Source organism: Gigantopelta aegis, chromosome 8, assembly GCF_016097555.1.
Source record: "Gigantopelta aegis isolate Gae_Host chromosome 8, Gae_host_genome, whole genome shotgun sequence".
NCBI classification, from domain to species: domain Eukaryota; kingdom Metazoa; phylum Mollusca; class Gastropoda; order Neomphalida; family Peltospiridae; genus Gigantopelta; species Gigantopelta aegis.
Window position 1 is genome coordinate 72,201,665 of NC_054706.1, and position 19,703 is coordinate 72,221,367.

At 42.8% G+C, this 19,703-nt stretch overlaps 1 protein-coding gene across 1 annotated transcript in view; it reads left to right on the forward strand.

Annotated features, from left to right (window-relative positions):
• The window catches only part of LOC121379052 (receptor-type guanylate cyclase Gyc76C-like), a 158,112-nt gene extending 140,271 nt beyond the window's left edge, over positions 1–17,841 (forward strand). Inside the window, exons 19-22 of the mRNA XM_041507500.1 lie at positions 4,453–4,696; positions 13,416–13,514; positions 14,445–14,536; positions 15,947–17,841. Of these exons, the coding sequence (XP_041363434.1) occupies positions 4,453–4,696; positions 13,416–13,514; positions 14,445–14,536; positions 15,947–16,627 (1,116 nt within the window). The 3' untranslated portion in view covers positions 16,628–17,841. The remainder of the gene's footprint in view (positions 1–4,452; positions 4,697–13,415; positions 13,515–14,444; positions 14,537–15,946) is intronic.
• The last annotated feature ends 1,862 nt before the right edge of the window (positions 17,842–19,703 follow it).

The following is a 19,703-nucleotide window of genomic DNA, read 5'->3' on the forward strand; positions in this document are numbered from 1 at the left end:
GGACTTTGATAGAAACTGACTTCATCTGGTAGTGTATTTCAATTAATTGTCTAATGTTAGGACTTTGATAGAAACTGACTTCATCTGGTAGTGTATTTCAATTAATTGTCTAATGTTAGGACTTTGATAGAAACTGACTTCATCTGGTAGTGTATTTCAATTAATTGTCTAATGTTAGGACTTTGATAGAAACTGACTTCATCTGGTAGTGTATTTCAATTAATTGTCTAATGTTAGGACTTTGATAGAAACTGACTTCATTTGGTAGTGTATTTCAATTAATTGTCTAATGTTAGGACTTTGATAGAAACTGACTTCATCTGGTAGTGTATTTCAATTAATTGTTTAATGTTAGGACTTTGATAGAAACTGACTTCAATTGGTAACGTATTTCAATTAATTGTTTAATGTTAGGACTTTGATAGAAACTGACTTCATCTGGTAGTGTATTTCAATTAATTGTCTAATGTTAGGACTTTGATAGAAACTGACTTCATCTGGTAGTGTATTTCAATTAATTGTCTAATGTTAGGACTTTGATAGAAACTGACTTCATCTGGTAGTGTATTTCAATTAATTGTCTAATGTTAGGACTTTGATAGAAACTGACTTCATCTGGTAGTGTATTTCAATTAATTGTCTAATGTTAGGACTTTGATAGAAACTGACTTCATCTGGTAGTGTATTTCAATTAATTGTCTAATGTTAGGACTTTGATAGAAACTGACTTCATCTGGTAGTGTATTTCAATTAATTGTCTAATGTTAGGACTTTGATAGAAACTGACTTCATCTGGTAGTGTATTTCAATTAATTGTCTAATGTTAGGACTTTGATAGAAACTGACTTCATCTGGTAGTGTATTTCAATTAATTGTCTAATGTTAGGACTTTGATAGAAACTGACTTCATTTGGTAGTGTATTTCAATTAATTGTCTAATGTTAGGACTTTGATAGAAACTGACTTCATCTGGTAGTGTATTTCAATTAATTGTCTAATGTTAGGACTTTGATAGAAACTGACTTCAATTGGTAACGTATTTCAATTAATTGTCTAATGTTAGGACTTTGATAGAAACTGACTTCATCTGGTAGTGTATTTCAATTAATTGTCTAATGTTAGGACTTTGATAGAAACTGACTTCATCTCTGGTAGTGTATTTCAATTAATTGTCTAATGTTAGGACTTTGATAGAAACTGACTTCATCTGGTAGTGTATTTCAATTAATTGTCTAATGTTAGGACTTTGATAGAAACTGACTTCATCTGGTAGTGTATTTCAATTAATTGTCTAATGTTAGGACTTATAGAAACTGACTTCAATTGGTAGTGTATTTCAATTAATTGTCTAATGTTAGGACTTTGATAGAAACTGACTTCAATTGGTAACGTATTTCAATTAATTGTCTAATGTTAGGACTTTGATAGAAACTGACTTCATCTGGTAGTGTATTTCAATTAATTGTCTAATGTTAGGACTTTGATAGAAACTGACTTCATCTGGTAGTGTATTTCAATTAATTGTCTAATGTTAGGACTTATAGAAACTGACTTCAATTGGTAGTGTATTTCAATTAATTGTCTAATGTTAGGACTTTGATAGAAACTGACTTCAATTGGTAACGTATTTCAATTAATTGTCTAATGTTAGGACTTTGATAGAAACTGACTTCATCTGGTAGTGTATTTCAATTAATTGTCTAATGTTAGGACTTTGATAGAAACTGACTTCATCTGGTAGTGTATTTCAATTAATTGTCTAATGTTAGGACTTTGATAGAAACTGACTTCATCTGGTAGTGTATTTCAATTAATTGTCTAATGTTAGGACTTTGATAGAAACTGACTTCAATTGGTAACGTATTTCAATTAATTGTCTAATGTTAGGACTTTGATAGAAACTGACTTCATCTGGTAGTGTATTTCAATTAATTGTCTAATGTTAGGACTTTGATAGAAACTGACTTCATCTGGTAGTGTATTTCAATTAATTGTCTAATGTTAGGACTTTGATAGAAACTGACTTCATTTGGTAGTGTATTTCAATTAATTGTCTAATGTTAGGACTTTGATAGAAAATACAATTTGTTAGTCTGAATCAGACATAGAAATAGTCACTAAATGTGCGCCTTGCACTACAAACCAATGATCAAAACGTTATCAGCGAAGATATCTTTTATAACAAATTTATAGAAACTGACTTAGTTGGTAATATATTTCAATTAATTGTCTTATGTTAGGACTTTGATAGAACATACAATTTGTTAGTCTGGAAGAGTTATAAATTGTTATCACCAGTCTCTTTAATTTCTTACAATCGAAACACCACTTTGTTACTGTACCTTTATATTGATGAGTCTGACTAGCATAGTTTTAACTTTGCACCAGACCACGGCTAATGGTATGATTGTGCATTTCCAATTAGTCTCGATGTCGGCCTGTTCGTAAGTTCGTTAACAGACAGATCAATGTAAATGTGTGGAAGACACTGCCCGACCTCTTGCCATCCACTTGTCATTGTGTGATAATAGACTGTTTGAGGAAAGCGCGTAACTTCACTTAAGTTACTCATCAATAACCACGCCATTTCTGTTTTTAAAATGGGATTAAGGGTCTGTGTGGTAAACGCATTGCCATATCATGAGTGATATGACTGATGAGAGCAGTGCTGTTTTATTAAAAACAAACCATATTGTCTGGCTGGCTGTCGATCTGTCGGTCTGTCATGTATGTCTGGCTGTCGGTCTGTCTGTCTGTCATGTATGTCTGTCTTTCTTATATCCGTCAAGTCTGCCTGTAGTTGTCAGTCCACCAATCTGTCTAGAGCTGTTGTTCCATCCATCCGTTTGTTCGTGTATCTATCTGAGTCACCGGCCTCGGTGGCGTCGTGGTAGGCCATCGGTCTACAGGCTGGTAGGTACTGGGTTCGGATCCCAGTCGAGGCATGGGATTTTTAATCCAGATACCGACTCCAAACCCTGAGTGAGTGCTCCGCAAGGCTCAGTGGGTAGGTGTAAATCACTTGCACCGACCAGTGATCCATAACAGGTTCAACAAAGGCCATGGTTTGTGCTATCCTGCCTGTGGGAAGCGCAAATAAAAGATCCCTTGCTGCTAATCGGAAGAGTAGCCCATGTAGTGGCGACAGCGGGTTTCCTCTCAAAATCTGTGTGGTCCTTAACCATATGTCTGACGCCATATAACCGTAAATAAAATGTGTTGAGTGCGTCGTTAAATAAAACATTTCTTTCTATCTGAGTCACATCCTGTCTTTCACTGGATACAAACTGCTCAAGGTTCTGACAAGTCTTTCCTGGCACAGGTTCCAGCATTCGCTACGTAAGCCTAAAGGTTAAATAATATACTGGTGGAAAGAAATCGTATGGTACTTGAGACCACATTTTAATTCACTATTAGAGAAGTTATGCCTGTATAAAATACACAGACGTAATGAGGGACTACCGGGCTTCGTGGCGCAGTGGTTAAGCCATCGGACTACAGGTTGGTAGGTACAGGGTTCGCAGCCAGTTCTTAAGGGCTCAATGGGTAGGTGTACGGTCACTACATCCACTCACTAACCACTAACCAACTAACAACTAACCCACTGTCCTGGACAGATAGCCCAGATAGCTTAGGTGTGTGCCCAGGACAGCGTGCTTGAACCTTAATTGGATATAAGCACGAAAATATAAATTGAAAAACAAATGAGGGACTAAATGTCAATGCTGTGGTATGAGAGTTGACATGCTAATACTATAGATAAAATAAATAAAGTTTGTTTTGTTTAACGACACCGGCAGAACACCTTGACTTCATAACCCTCGGCCAAACATTATTGAAATTTTGATATGTATAGTCTTAAAGAGGAAAGCCGCTAAATGTTTTCATTAATAGCATAGGATCTTTGATATTAACCTTCCCACAAACAGGATAACACATGCCACGGCCTTTAATATACCAGTTGTTGGTGCACTGGCTGGAACGAGAAATAGCTCAGTGAACCCACCAACCCATCGGTATATCTTGCCTACCTGACATGTTTTCTACTTGAAAATGTAACATTGGAGTGGATACTCCCCTTTCTTTTACCGCCTCGATGGCCTTAGATGATTTTTTAAAAATTGATTGAAACATATTTTATTGCTTTTGAAAAACAAATTGGCTAGGCTCACGTTTTTCACCTTACTGGGCCTTCTGTTAAATGTTTATTAAGAGTGTCATTCATTGTCAGTCACTGTCCAAGCGCGTGTGCGGGGTGGGGAGGGGGTTTCGGGGATCGAAACGCCCACCTGCCCAACTCAAATTTCCTTCTATTTAAAAAAAGAAAAATCCGGGGAAGAATGACTGGAACACCCAAGAAACTTTGCTCGCCCCTTGCATAATTTCCTACATACACAAACGCCTGTTGAGTATCTTTCTCTCTTTTTTTCTTCTTTTTTTTTTGCTGTACAGGTCGTTGACCTTCTAAATGATCTCTACACGTTGTTTGACTCGATCATCGCACACTACGATGTGTACAAGGTGGAGACGATTGGCGACGCCTACATGGTGGTCAGTGGTCTACCCATCCGCAACGGCGACAACCACGCGGGGGAGATCGCGTCCATGTCGCTCGAACTGCTCAGTGCCATCAAGAGTTTCAAACTACGTCACAAACCAGGCGACACTCTCAAGCTGCGGATTGGGATTCATTCAGGTGAGTCAAACAACGTTACAAACCAGGCGACATTCATTCAGATATGTCAAACTACCGTATGTCACAAACCAGGCGATAGTAGGAACGATATCTGGAGGTGATCATAATTTCTAGTGGAGGGGGCACAGTCTCTAATGGACGGGGCACAGTCTGTAGTGAAAAGGGTACAGTCTCTAGTGGATGGGGCACAGTCTGTAGTGGAAGGGGTACAGTCTCTAGTGGAGGGGGGATAGTCTTTAGTGGAGGGGGCACAGTCTCTAGTAGAGGGGTCACAGTTTATAGTAGAGGCGACATAGTTTCTAGTAGAGGTGGCACAGTCTCTAGTAGAGGGGGTACAGTCTCTAGTGGAGGGGGCACAGTCTCTAGTGGAGGGGGCACAGTCTCTAGTGGAGGGGGTACAGTCTCTTGTGGAGGAGGCACAGTCTCTAGTAGAGGAGGCACAGTCTCTAGTAGAGGGGGCACATTCTCTAGTAGAGGGGGTACAGTCTCTAGTGGATGGGGCACAGTCTGTAGTGGAAGGGGTACAGTCTCTAGTGGAGGGGGGATAGTCTTTAGTGGAGGGGGCACAGTCTCTAGTAGAGGGGTCACAGTTTATAGTAGAGGCGACATAGTTTCTAGTAGAGGTGGCACAGTCTCTAGTAGAGGGGGTACAGTCTCTAGTGGAGGGGGCACAGTCTCTAGTGGAGGGGGCACAGTCTCTAGTGGAGGGGGTACAGTCTCTTGTGGAGGAGGCACAGTCTCTAGTAGAGGGGATACAGTCTCTAGTAGAGGGGGCACAGTCTCTAGTAGAGGGGGTACAGTCTCTAGTAGAGGGGGCACAGTCTCTAGTAGAGGGGGCACAGTCTCTAGTAGAGGGGGCACAGTCTCTTGTGGAGGAGGCACAGTCTCTAGTAGAGGGGGTACAGTCTCTAGTGGAGGGGGTACAGTCTCTAGTAGAGGGGGCACAGTCTCTAGTAGAGGGGGCACAGTCTCTAGGGGGCACAGTCTCTAGTAGAGGGGGCACAGTCTCTAGTAGAGGGGGCACAGTCTCTTGTGGAGGAGGCACAGTCTCTAGTAGAGGGGGTACAGTCTCTAGTAGAGGGGGTACAGTCTCTTGTGGAGGGGGCACAGTCTCTAGTAGAGGGGGCACAGTCTCTAGTAGAGGGGGCACAGTCTCTAGTAGAGGGGGCACAGTCTCTAGTAGAGGGGGCACAGTCTCTAGTAGAGGGGGCACAGTCTCTAGTAGAGGGGGCACAGTCTCTAGTAGAGGGGCACAGTCTCTTGTGGAGGAGGCACAGTCTCTAGTAGAGGGGGTACAGTCTCTAGTAGAGGGGGTACAGTCTCTTGTGGAGGGGGCACAGTCTCTAGTAGAGGGGGTACAGTCTCTAGTAGAGGGGGTACAGGTGGAGGGGGCACAGTCTCTAGTAGAGGGGGTACAGTCTCTAGTAGAGGGGGTACAGTCTCTTGTGGAGGGGGCACAGTCTCTTGTGGAGGGGGCACAGTCTCTAGTAGAGGGGGCACAGACTCTTGTGGAGGAGGCACAGTCTCTAGTTGAGGGGGTATATTCTCTAGTAGAGGGGGTACAGTCTCTAGTAGAGGGGGTACAGTCTCTAGTAGAGGGGGTACAGTCTCTAGTAGAGGGGGCACAGTCTCTAGTAGAGGGGGCACAGACTCTTGTGGAGGAGGCACAGTCTCTAGTTGAGGGGGTATATTCTCTAGTAGAGGGGGTATAGTCTCTAGTAAAGGGGGCACAGTCTCTTTTGGAAAGGGCACTGTCTCTAGTAGAGGGGGCACAGTCTCTAGTAGAGGGGGCACAGTCTCTAGTAGAGGGGGCACAGTCTCTAGTTGAGGGGGTATATTCTCTAGTAGAGGGGGTATAGTCTCTAGTAAAGGGGGCACAGTCTCTTTTGGAAAGGGCACTGTCTCTAGTAGAGGGGGCACAGTCTCTAGTAGAGGGGGCACAGTCTCTAGTACAGGGGGTACAGTATCTTGTGGAGGGGGCACAGTCTCTAGCAGAGGGGGCACAGTCTCTTGTGGAGGGGGCACAGTCTCTAGTGGAGGGGCACAGTTGCTAGTAGTGGGGGCACATTCTCTTGTGGAGGTGGCACAGTCTCTAGTGAAGGGGGCACAGTTGCTATCAGAGGGGGCACAGTCTCTTGTGGAGGGGGCACAGTCTCTAGTGGGGGGGGGGGGGGTACAGTCTCTAGTGGAAGGGGCACAGTCTCTAGTTGAGGGGGCACAGTCTCTAGTAGAGGGGGCACAGTGTCTTGTGGAGGGGGCACAGGGCACAGTCTCTTGTGGAGGGGGCACAGTCTCTAGTAGAGGGGGCACAGTGTCTTGTGGAGGGGGCACAGGGCACAGTCTCTTGTGGAGGGGGCACAGTCTCTAGTAGAGGGGGCACAGTCTCTTGTGGAGGAGGCACAGTCTATAGTAGAGGGGGCACAGTCTCTAGTAGAGGGGGTACAGTCTAGTAGATGGGGCACAGTCTCTAGTCGAGGGGGCAGACTCTTGTGGAGGAGGCACAGTCTCTAGTTGAGGGGGCACAGTCTCTAGTAGAGGGGGTGTAGTCTCTAGTAGAGGGGGCACAGTCTCTTGCGGAAGGGGCACAGTCTCTAGTAGAGGGGCACAGTCTCTAGTAGAGGGGGCACAGTCTCTTGTGGAAGGGGCACAGTCTCTAGTAGAGGGGGCACAGTCTCTAGTAGAGGGGGCACAGTATCTTGTGGAGGGGGCACAGTATCTTCTGGAGGGGGCACAGTCTCTAGTGGAGGGGGCACAGTTGCTAGCAGAGGGGGCACAGTCTCTTGTGTAGGGGACACAGTCTCTAGTAGAGGGGGGTACAGTCTCTAGTGGAAGGGGCACAGTCTCTAGTAGAGGGGGCACAGTGTCTTGTGGAGGGGGCACAGGGCACAGTCTCTTGTGGAGGGGGCACAGTCTCTAGTAGAGGGGGCACAGTCTCTTGTGGAGGGAGCACAGTCTCTTGTGGAGGAGGCACAGTCTATAGTAGAGGGGGCACAGTCTCTAGTAGAGGGGGTACAGTCTAGTAGATGGGGCACAGTCTCTAGTCGAGGGGGCAGACTCTTGTGGAGGAGGCACAGTCTCTAGTTGAGGGGGTGTAGTCTCTAGTAGAGGGGGCACAGTCTCTTGCGGAAGGGGCACAGTCTCTAGTAGAGGGGCACAGTCTCTAGTAGAGGGGGTGTAGTCTCTAGTTGAGGGGGCACAGTCTCTAGTAGAGGGGGTGTAGTCTCTAGTAGAGGGGGCACAGTCTCTTGCGGAAGGGGCACAGTCTCTAGTAGAGGGGCACAGTCTCTAGTAGAGGGGGCACAGTCTCTTGTGGAAGGGGCACAGTCTCTAGTAGAGGGGGCACAGTCTCTAGTAGAGGGGGCACAGTATCTTGTGGAGGGGTCACAGTATCTTCTGGAGGGGGCACAGTCTCTAGTGGAGGGGGCACAGTTGCTAGCAGAGGGGGCACAGTCTCTTGTGTAGGGGACACAGTCTCTAGTAGAGGGGGTACAGTCTCTAGTGGAAGGGGCACAGTCTCTAGTAGAGGGGGCACAGGGCACAGTCTCTTGTGGAGGGGGCAGAGTCTCCAGTGCAGAGAGCACAGTTTCTAGTAGAGGGGGCACAGGGCACAGTCTCTTGTGGAGGGGGCAGAGTCTCCAGTGCAGAGAGCACAGTTTCTAGTAGAGGGGGCACAGTCTCTTGTGGAGAGGGCACATTCTCTAGTAGAGGGGGCACAGTCTCTAGTGGAGGGGACACAGTCTCTAGTGGAGGGGGCACACTCTCTAGTGGAGGGGGCACACTCTCTTGTGAAGGGGGCATAGTCTCTAGTGGAGGTGGCACAGTCTCTAGTGGAGGAGGGGGCACAGTCTCTAGTGGAGGGGACACAGTCTCTAGTGGAGGGGGCACAGTCTCTAGTAGAGGGGGCACAGTCTCTTGTGGAGGGGACACAGTCTCTAGTAGAGGGGGCACAGTCTCTAGTGGAGTGTGCACAGTCTCTAGTGGAGGGGGCAGTCTCTAGTGGAGGGGGCACAGTCTCTAGTGGAGGGTGCACAGTCTCTAGTACAGGGGGCACAGTCTCTTGTGGAGGGGGCAGTCTAAAGTAGAGGGGGCACACTCTCTTGTGGAGGGGGCACAGTCTCTTGTGGAGGGGGCACAGTCTCTTGTGGAGGGGGCACAGTCTCTAGTGGGGAGGGCACAGTCTCTTGTGGAGGGAGCACAGTCTCTTGTGGAGGAGGCACAGTCTATAGTAGAGGGGGCACAGTCTCTAGTAGAGGGGGTACAGTCTAGTAGATGGGGCACAGTCTCTAGTCGAGGGGGCAGACTCTTGTGGAGGAGGCACAGTCTCTAGTTGAGGGGGTGTAGTCTCTAGTAGAGGGGGCACAGTCTCTTGCGGAAGGGGCACAGTCTCTAGTAGAGGGGCACAGTCTCTAGTAGAGGGGGCACAGTCTCTTGTGGAAGGGGCACAGTCTCTAGTAGAGGGGGCACAGTCTCTAGTAGAGGGGGCACAGTATCTTGTGGAGGGGGCACAGTATCTTCTGGAGGGGGCACAGTCTCTAGTGGAGGGGGCACAGTTGCTAGCAGAGGGGGCACAGTCTCTTGTGTAGGGGACACAGTCTCTAGTAGAGGGGGGTACAGTCTCTAGTGGAAGGGGCACAGTCTCTAGTAGAGGGGGCACAGGGCACAGTCTCTTGTGGAGGGGGCAGAGTCTCCAGTGCAGAGAGCACAGTTTCTAGTAGAGGGGGCACAGTCTCTTGTGGAGAGGGCACATTCTCTAGTAGAGGGGGCACAGGGCACAGTCTCTTGTGGAGGGGGCAGAGTCTCCAGTGCAGAGAGCACAGTTTCTAGTAGAGGGGGCACAGTCTCTTGTGGAGAGGGCACATTCTCTAGTAGAGGGGGCACAGTCTCTAGTGGAGGGGACACAGTCTCTAGTGGAGGGGGGCACACTCTCTAGTGGAGGGGGCACACTCTCTTGTGAAGGGGGCATAGTCTCTAGTGTAGGTGGCACAGTCTCTAGTGGAGGAGGGGGCACAGTCTCTAGTGGAGGGGACACAGTCTCTAGTGGAGGGGGCACAGTCTCTAGTAGAGGGGGCACAGTCTCTTGTGGAGGGGACACAGTCTCTAGTAGAGGGGGCACAGTCTCTAGTGGAGTGTGCACAGTCTCTAGTGGAGGGGGCAGTCTCTAGTGGAGGGGGCACAGTCTCTAGTGGAGGGTGCACAGTCTCTAGTACAGGGGGCACAGTCTCTTGTGGAGGGGGCAGTCTAAAGTAGAGGGGGCACACTCTCTTGTGGAGGGGGCACAGTCTCTTGTGGAGGGGGCACAGTCTCTTGTGGAGGGGGCACAGTCTCTAGTGGGGAGGGCACAGTCTCTGGTGCAGGGGGCACAGTCTCTAGTGGAGGGGGTGTAAAAGGAACGCAGGACCTCGGTTCCTAGGAAGAGTAGTCCTATCGGACCTCCATAGCTTAGGAACCATAGTCTTACCCGGACTTTCATTCCTGGTTTATTTTAGAGTTGTTTTTATCCTAGGACTTGTATTCCTACCGGACTTAAATTCCTTCTACAGCAGTGACAGAAATACTAGTTTGGCAAATTGGATGTCCGTTTATTATACTCTGCAATTTGCACGAGCTGCCAGAAAGACACGAGATAAAAAGTGAGGTTTTGGCAGCCTTCCCTCGTAGTGTAATATGTAGCCCAAAATTGTTTTAAAAATATATATATTTAAACTGGTAACTCCAAAAAAACTAACATTTGGTGAACAACAAAAGACAATTTCTATATGCACCAACATAATTTTTAATAATATGTTCTGTAACTTTATATTTTGACGGTAAGTCACAATCTGATTAATTGTGATTTTCTTAATCTTTGGCCGATCGGACTTCCATTCCTCGGAATCCTAGTCTGTGGGACCTGTATCCCTAGGAATTTAAGTCTGTGGGACGTACATTTCGAGGAATGTAAGTCCGTGGGACTTTTATTCCTGGTACTCCTAGTCCACCGGACTTTCAATCCTAGTATTCCTAGTCCTCTGGAATTTATTTCCGATAGTTTGCTTATTACATATATATGATTCCTGAAAATCCCTGAAATAAAACTTTTAAAACTGTACTTAGTTCTAGTAGTTAGTACTTATAACTGGTACTATAATGACCAGTTACTACAATATAAAATAACAGGAATAATAAGCATCAAAATTTGATTTTTTATTGATGAACAATTAAAAATAGCATCAAAACACTTGAAATTAATTATCACTGACTGCCTTATGGCAGTTTCGACCATAAAAAGCATAAGATATGAGTTGGGGAAAGGGTCTCTATTATAATACCTGGCCGTTAGGAACATCATAAGCGTTCGATACTGGGTGCAGGTGAGAGTCGGGGGGGGGGGGGGGGGGGGGGGGGGGGGGGGGGCAATGGACATGTTCGGGCAAAATGAGCTGACCAAAAATCTTCACCATGCATTTCCATAATTTTACTCACAATATTAGTTGTAATCCATGTAAAAATGCAGACTGATTTGTTTGGAATCCTATTTAGCATATTGGTAGTAATGCGAATATAAATATACGTTGTGTCCCAGATTTGGACATTTTCGTTTCATTCCGGCAATAATGATCAGCATGCCTCCCCCACCCCCTCTCCCAAAAAGGGAGTCTGAATGCCTATTGCGACCAAAACGGTCAGGTGTAAAAGTGTCATGAGTAGTTAGTCTGTTTAAAAGGATCTTTGTAAATTGTGTGTGCATATTATTAACAGTATGATAATTGTTCTATGATTACCGTTTTGTTTTAGTCGGTCTAGTAGCCCATTGAGCTGCTAAAACCCACTTTTAGTCATTGATATTTCTATTAATTGATAAACATTAATAAAAACCATTTAACATATTTGTTTATCGATGGTATGGTTTGTTGGGACTAAGATATCATAGAGGCTAGAGTCTGATATGTCATATGTTAGACCAAATTGATTTTTAAAATGAGCAAACTTGACAAAGCAGGCACATGTTCAGTAAGCTATGCAGGGGAGAGGTGAAGAAATGTGCTTTGAAGAGGGGTGTTTAGAACACGCTACCCCACCCCCACACCCTATGTACACGTGCCTGCAACATTATTGACAGAAAGGCACAAACTTAAAATTATATAATAACAAGATAATGTATATAACGCAAATATCACATTTTTATAGTTAAATTATTATTATTATTATTATTATTATTATTATTATTATCAAATACCAATATATAATGTCTAACAGATAATTGTGTTGGTATATCATATGGGCAAGTTAAACTTATTTGCGAGTACTAATATGCTTCAAATTATGGTAAATGTTTTTGAGTTTTATTAGTTGGAACAATACGCAATGAATAAAGACCTTGGTTCTGCTGATGTAATAAGGTCAACAAAATGTGTACAAACTCTTGCAAATTATATAAATGGAAAATATTGGAATAAATAGAAAATGTTTAAATAAAGAGAGGCGCTAATACCCTAAGTTAATTAAATAAACCAAAAAGGAAACTGTTTTTCGTTTTGTTTACATTTATAATTTAATTTTTATGTGTACGACCGGACTTAAATTTCGATTGTCCAGGAATGCAAGTTCGGCCCGGACTTCATATCCTGGCAGTCAGACCAGTATTCCTATTGAATGTAAGTCCTAGGACTTGCATTCCTAGGTATATTAGACCAAGGACCTTTCCTAGGACCCTACGGAGCATTCCGTTACACCGGCCAGTGCATTCTAGTAGAGGGGGCACAGTAGTAGACAGTCTCTTGTGGAGGGGGCACAGTTCTAGTAGAGGGGGCACAGTCTCTAGTGGAGGGGGCAGTCTCTAGTAGAGGGGGCACAGTCTCTTGTGGAGGGGGCACAGTCTCTTGTGGAGGGGGAAGTCTCTAGGAGGGGCACAGTCTCTTGTGGAGGGGGCACAGTCTCTTGTGGAGGGGGCAGTCTCTAGTAGAGGGGGCACAGTCTCTTGTGGTGGGAGCACAGTCTCTAGTAGAGGCGGCACAGTCTCTAGTTGTAGGTTTCACATTTTGATATATATATTTATATCTATTTGTGATAATTACCCACAAAATAAACCGTTTCCATACATAATATTTGCATAATTCAACAGGGCCGTAGCTAGCGGGTGTGTGTGTGTGCAGGGGGGTGGGGGCAGTTGCCACGGAAAGCATTATAGAAACTTAAAATTCTCTCCTTAACCGTTTAAGGAGTTTTAGACTATTAACTACTCAGTTGACCCCCCCCCCCCCCCCCCCCAAACGTTTGTGTCTTTATATCCTGTATATACTTGGTTAAAATTAAAAAAATACGCAGAACAAGCTACGTCACATTTGTTGGTTGGTTGTTTTTCTGTTGTTTATTATTATTTCTTTTCTTCTTCTTTTTTTTTTAGGGGGGGGGGGGGGAAGAGGCGATATGGTCTTGTTGTTTTTGTTTTGGTTTGTTTTGTTGGGTGTTTTTTTGTTTTTTGTTTTTTTTGGGGGGGGGGTGTTAGTTTTTTTTTACTGAACCTATAGTCGTTTTCAGACTCCAACACCTCAACGTACTGGAGGTACATTGCCCTATCCTTAACTGATAGCAAAGAAATATGGCTATACTGTGTGTAGCGCCCGTGTGTGTATGCCTAATTATTATTAACTCATATACGCTACATTTGTGTAACGTTCAACATCGTGTGTTTAGGATCCTTCCGGGATGTTTTAAACATGCATGTGTCATTTAATTGTAGGCTCGTGTGTGGCTGGTGTGGTGGGCGTCACGATGCCACGGTACACGCTGTTCGGGGACACGGTGAACACGGCGTCCAGGATGGAGTCCAACGGGGAAGGTGAGAACATATGTATTATCGCGGTCGTACGACTCGCATTAGTGTGCTTAATGTTACAAAGGTATTCGCAAACAACAACAACCTTGGTGTAATGCTATATACATGTACGTACGTACATGTATATAGCATTACACCAAGGTTGTTGTTTGTGAATACCTTTGTAACGTACGTACGTACATGTATATAGCATTACACCAAGGTTGTTGTTTGTGAATACCTTTGTAACGTACGTACATGTCTATAATAAAAAGGGAGCTCTTTGTTATATATATATTTAAACATAACTTTACCTCGGTTTGTCGTTTAGCGGTACCTGTGAACATTTCATTCTGTTTTCCCAAATTTGTTTTAGAAATGTTTCTTGTATTTTATAGAACTATTTTATGCAGATCCGTCGAAGAGAAGTTTGAAGTATTATATACAGTTGTTTATTATTATTATTATTATTATTATTATTATTGTAAATGTCGCTAGGTTCATTCTTTGACTTTTAAAATCAATTTACAACCCCACCCCATTCAACTATATTATGCATAAAGATGTATTTTGTATACTACTATACTATCCACAAACAAACTTTTTTCTTTTTAAATTATTTTCGTCCTTACATCCAGTTAAGGTTCAAGCACGCTGCCCTGGACACAAACCTCAGCTACCTGGGCTGTCTGTCCAGGACAGTGGGTTAGTTGTTAGTGGTTAGTGAGAGAGAAGAATGTGTAGTGGTCTTACACGTACCAACTGAGTCATTAAATCTCGCTCTGGGTGGGTGCCGGTACCGGGCTGCGAACCCTGTACCTACCAGCCTTATGGCATAACCGCGCCGCGACACCACTGAGGACGGTCAAACAGACTGATAGACAGACTGAAAGACAAATGCAGCTTGGGAGTTATTCCTCTATTCTTGTACGAGTTGTTTCCCTTGTGTTGCAGCCTTGATGATTCACATCAGCGCCAGCTGTCGAGATCTGCTCAACAAGCTGGGGGGATACGAGACTGAGGAACGAGGTTACGTCACCATGAAGGTAACACAATCATCTTGAGAGGGTTTTTATTAATTTTTTTTTTTTTTTTTTACTTTTCAGTCGCGGGGTGCAAATTCTCAAAGCAAAAAATCTTCTCTTTTTCGTATGTTCTCCAGGGTAGCATGACCCAACCCACCGACCCTAGAAACTTCGCTAGCCACAGTCAAGATTCCCCACATGCATAATTTTCTGCACACGCGCTTGCTTCTTTATTAATATTTTTAAACTTTAAACACGACAGAGTTTAACATTTCACAAATATAAAGCTTTATTTTCATATATTTTTGGTCAAGATTAATACGAAGGTCTGTATCAAGAATATTAAATTTTAATTGGATTGTGATTTTCACGGATGAAAAGGCGCAAAACTGACATCACAGCATTGCGGTTATTAGGTGTCCATTGGTTTGTGTGATACTTTGTGGACGCTCGACCGGCCTCGGTGGCGTCGTGGTAGGCCATCGGTCTACAGGCTGGTAGGTACTGGGTTCGGATCCCAGTCGAGGCATGGGATTTTAATCCAGATACCGACTCCAAAGCCTGAGTGAGTGCTCCGCAAGGCTCAATGGGTAGATGTAAACCACTTGCACTGACCAGTGATCCATAACTGGTTCAACAAAGCCTATGGTTTGTGCTATCCTGCCTGTGGGAAGCGCAAATAAAAGATCTCTTGCTGCTAATCGGAAAGAGTAGCCCATGTAGTGGCGACAGCGGGTTTCCTCTCAAAAACTGTGTAGTCCTTAACCATATGTCTGACGCCATATAACTGTAAATAAAATGTGTTGAGTGCGTCGTTAAATAAAACATTTCTTTCTTTCTTTCTTTTTGTGGACGCTCTGCCACTAGACATCACCAATATATCTTTAAGATACAAATTGTATTCTACAATATAGATGTTCTCTTAATATACTGATTCTGAAAAGATTCTTTGGTTTCAACAAATATTATTATTATAGGCATACGAGATGGCTGGATGAGGGTTACTAAAATGAACGGGAATAGAGTAGTTCCCTGAATTGGAATTACTGGTCCACCAAAATCCGTCAGTCTGTTTATATACATTGACTTTGTTTTCGGTTCCATGATTGTTTCCAATTGCTCCACCCATGACCCAAAACAATTGATATATCACAAACATTGTGTATTGGTATAAAAATCCACTCCTTTATTCACATTCGTTAGCGGTTGATTTTGGTTTTGGTTTACCTAAACATGCATTGTTTTCTCTCACTCAACTCCCTCCTCCCCTCTCTCTCTCTCTCTCTCTCTCTCTCTCTCTCTCTCTCTCTCTCTCTCTCTCTCTCTCTCTCTCTCTCTCTCTCATACTTTTTTCTCTCTTTCCATTCTATCTACCTACTTTTTGTTTTTCTTTCCTGGACGTGTACCGAATGTTGTTATATTTATATTTAGGGAAAGGGTGACTTGCTGACATACTGGTTGATCGGCGAAAATCCGGAAGTACGAAAAGTGAGGATGTTTAACTGCAATCGTGGGAATTTCTCCACCTCAGCGAGCTGTGTCAGAAGTGAATCCGTTAAACATCGCTTTGCTAACAGCGTGATTCGATCAGGCCGATGTGATTCGCAAAAGCAGATCAATGGACCAACAGCGGATGGTGGTGGTTCGTTGGAGGGAAAACAGCGCAAGCTGTTGAAAACCGACAACACTTTGCCTCTAGAAAACTCTTCCAGCCATGCTCTCTGTTCAAGATTCAGTTCTTGTAGGGAAGCGGCAAAGACGCCGAAGTCGTCTGCTCATGAACGGAACTCATCTGGTGATCATATTTCCGGCCAGATGGACCGTGCGTGTGATTCGAAGGATTCGTTGGTGAACTATTGCCTAGACAACATTCGACTATACGTGCCTGAAAAACGTTCTGCCAACACTCACAATTCTTGTTCCAAATTTAGTTCAGAGTCTGGTGCGAGTCCAGAAAGAGAGGACTCGTTAAGTATATATGATAATGAATCTCCGGAAACGGAGAGCTTGTTAGAAAACGCCAATCCGTCCATATTCATGCCTCTTGATCCTAAGAAAAGAAAAATTAATGGACGTCATATAGTGCCAAACGCCAATGGACATCCAGTGTGATTTTTTGTTTCTTCCTTTTTCTCTTTTTTTTTTTTAAAGTCGGAACTAAAATGTAGACATACTTTCACATTATCTAGTATTTAAAAACGAGTTTATGTGTGGTAAAATAATGCCACACACACTTATCTACCACAACTTACATTTTCTTGGATGTTATTTTGTCAACATTCTTGCTTAATATTTAAGCCTACATTTAGTTACGCAGTTATCATACATCCGTTTTTAGCCAATTTCGTAACCAACGCCCATTTCCTGTTTCTGCCAGCGATTGTTCAGACATCAGGTTACAAATAGCTGACTGAAACAGTTTATGTCTGCGATGGCATAGGTTTTGTGGGATATATAAATTTAAGAATACATTAACGGGTCTCCTCCTCCTCCTCCTCCAACTCCCCCACCCCGGTTCCTACGGCTGCACTTCTTGTAACGTTTCTCGTTGTAGGTCCTCATTCGTATTAAAGTTATAGTAACAAAATGTACGTAAAACACCCCTTCCCCAGTCCCCTCCATCCAAAGATTATAATATTAATAAAATAAATCTGATTTAGATTGTAAAATGTCTAGAATAATAGTCTATATCTTGTATACCTATGCAGTTTTTTAATCTGGTTTTGGAAGAGTTTTCTTTAATGTTCATTTCAGTTTTGTTTACTTCATGTTTTACTTTTCTTTTTCGGGGGGCAAGAGGGATATTGAATTTTGGTGGAAGGAGGGATGGGAGTGAAGTCCTTTTTTTTTAAATCGTTATGTACTGACAATCAAAAGAAAGCATGCCGAACAAATTTCTTTTTAAAAACATATTTTTGAGGGGAAGCATGAAACAACAGAGAACCCTAAAACTCCTCTCACTATATATATCATTCAATTTTAACTTTTAGAGACGATCATTTTATTTACTTATTTCACGAAATATAACATTGGCATCAACTTTATGCTTTGTGTCGTTTATACAAAAAACTGATTCATATCATATACTTTCTTTTGATAGTCATTTATTTCACGAGTCGTTTCTCATTTCCTTTGGTTCTATTTTTCGTTACAAAATGAAGTAAAATTCTACAGAACGTGGTATCGAGTCGATACACTGAATGAGAGATTTATTAATCTCGGTCTCGCCCGTTTTATAGAATTGAGAGATGTGTTTCGTTTACGTTTAACAATGTTTACTCATGTTTGATGTTTTTACAAATGTGTGATTAAGATGTAGCTGTAAATTGGTGTTTATTGTTTGTTGTTACAGTTTAAAACTGCTCCAGAAATAATGCCTGCCATATTCAGCAGTATTTAGTTTCAATTTACTATAATTTGTCTACAACAGATGAGTGCCGTCTTATCGCATGGGCACACTGGGCAGTTGCCCGGGGGCCCCGCGATTTTGGGGGTCCCGAAATTCAATTTGAAAAATAAAAATTAAGGTTCATATTATTAAATAGGGGCCCCAGTACATTGTTTTTCCCGGGGGCCTCAAATGTTCTTAACACGGTCCTGCAACAGACGTGTTTAAACACGTTTAAAAAAAATAATAATAAAAAAAAAAAAAAAAAAAAATATTTGCCAACTACAAAGTTGACTATAGCTCCTGATTTCATTCTTCTCGTTTTTCTGGGACGTTTTGCCGAGGGACGGGTTAGTTTTTCGGAGGAGTTGGGGGTTATGCTTGCTTATATATATATATATATATATATAAATATATATATATATATATATATATATATATATATATATATATATATATATATATATAATGGTTCAAGCACGCTGTAATTGGTACACACCTCAACTATATCTGGATTTTTTGTCCCGAACACGGGTTAATGTTTTGTTTTAGCCGTCAGAGAAAGTCGGAGCAGTCTGCAGTAACCTCGCACCTGCAGACTCGGACGTTAAGTGTCAAAATCTAAGTGGGTAGCACCTGCCATCCGACATCTTTACACCACCATCGATTTCATATGGATCATCCTTAAGTTCAGTCAGCTGCTTGTCGCTAACGCTTCCTAGATGTTACACGTTAAACCGAATTGTAGGAGACTTCTGATAAAGATGGAGAGTGTGTGTGGGGGGGGGGGGGGGGGGGGGGGGGTGTTGGACAGAAGGCAAGTACCTCGTCAGTAAAATAATTTGGGACATCTCGGCAGAAAATCAGGATTGATCTCAGGGTTGGAGTATCACTCTTCCCAGCGCCACCCCCGGGGAAACTAGACGCTAAAACCCATGTGTAAATAAGCTTCATAAACCGGTTTGGCTAATTCGATAAAAGCTGAACAAGAAAATACAGGAAGTTAATTTATTTCAATTTTCAATGTCACATGCGCAAGGTGAGATTATGTCTCAAATTTATCAAGAATCACACTGCAATATTTTTATCTGTTATTTTATGAAATCAAAGTCTATTATTCCAATTAAAGACTTGAATTAGGTATGGATGAATAAAACATACATACTGTTTGATTTTGATGAGCCATATTAAACGTACAAATGCGTAACAGATATAAATCCCAAAATGTTCATTCCATCATATACAAAATATCATTTGGACTATATTACTGGCTCAAGAAACTAGGCAACAGATACATTTTAGATATGCAAAACAAAAACTATAAAAGAACGAGAACTGGTTAAAAGCTGAACATAGATGGTTGTGTGGTCTTACTTCCACGAACGTCAAAAATTATTATGTTCAATTTTTATAATTCTAAATGTATAACTATTCATCAATATAAAATATTATGAAATAACAAAATGGAACTCTTCTTCAGGGAATGAATACACCCAACGAGCCGAATTTCTCACATTATTTCATACAACAGAATTGTAAATAATTAATAACATTTACCGACTGAACCTTAAATAATGTAAACAATTGTTTATTAATTTAAAACAAAGAAACCATCTGAAATGATCTATTTCGTTTTCCAAGCACTGCCGAAAGTAGTGCAAAAAGGAGCTATGCACGTCGGTCTTTTACGTCACATGTATCATTTGGACTAATCCAAGTAGTAACAAAATAATATTTTCAGATTGGAATTACTGGTTAATAATTCCAATATGTAGATATACTTTTGCTATAAAGTAAAAA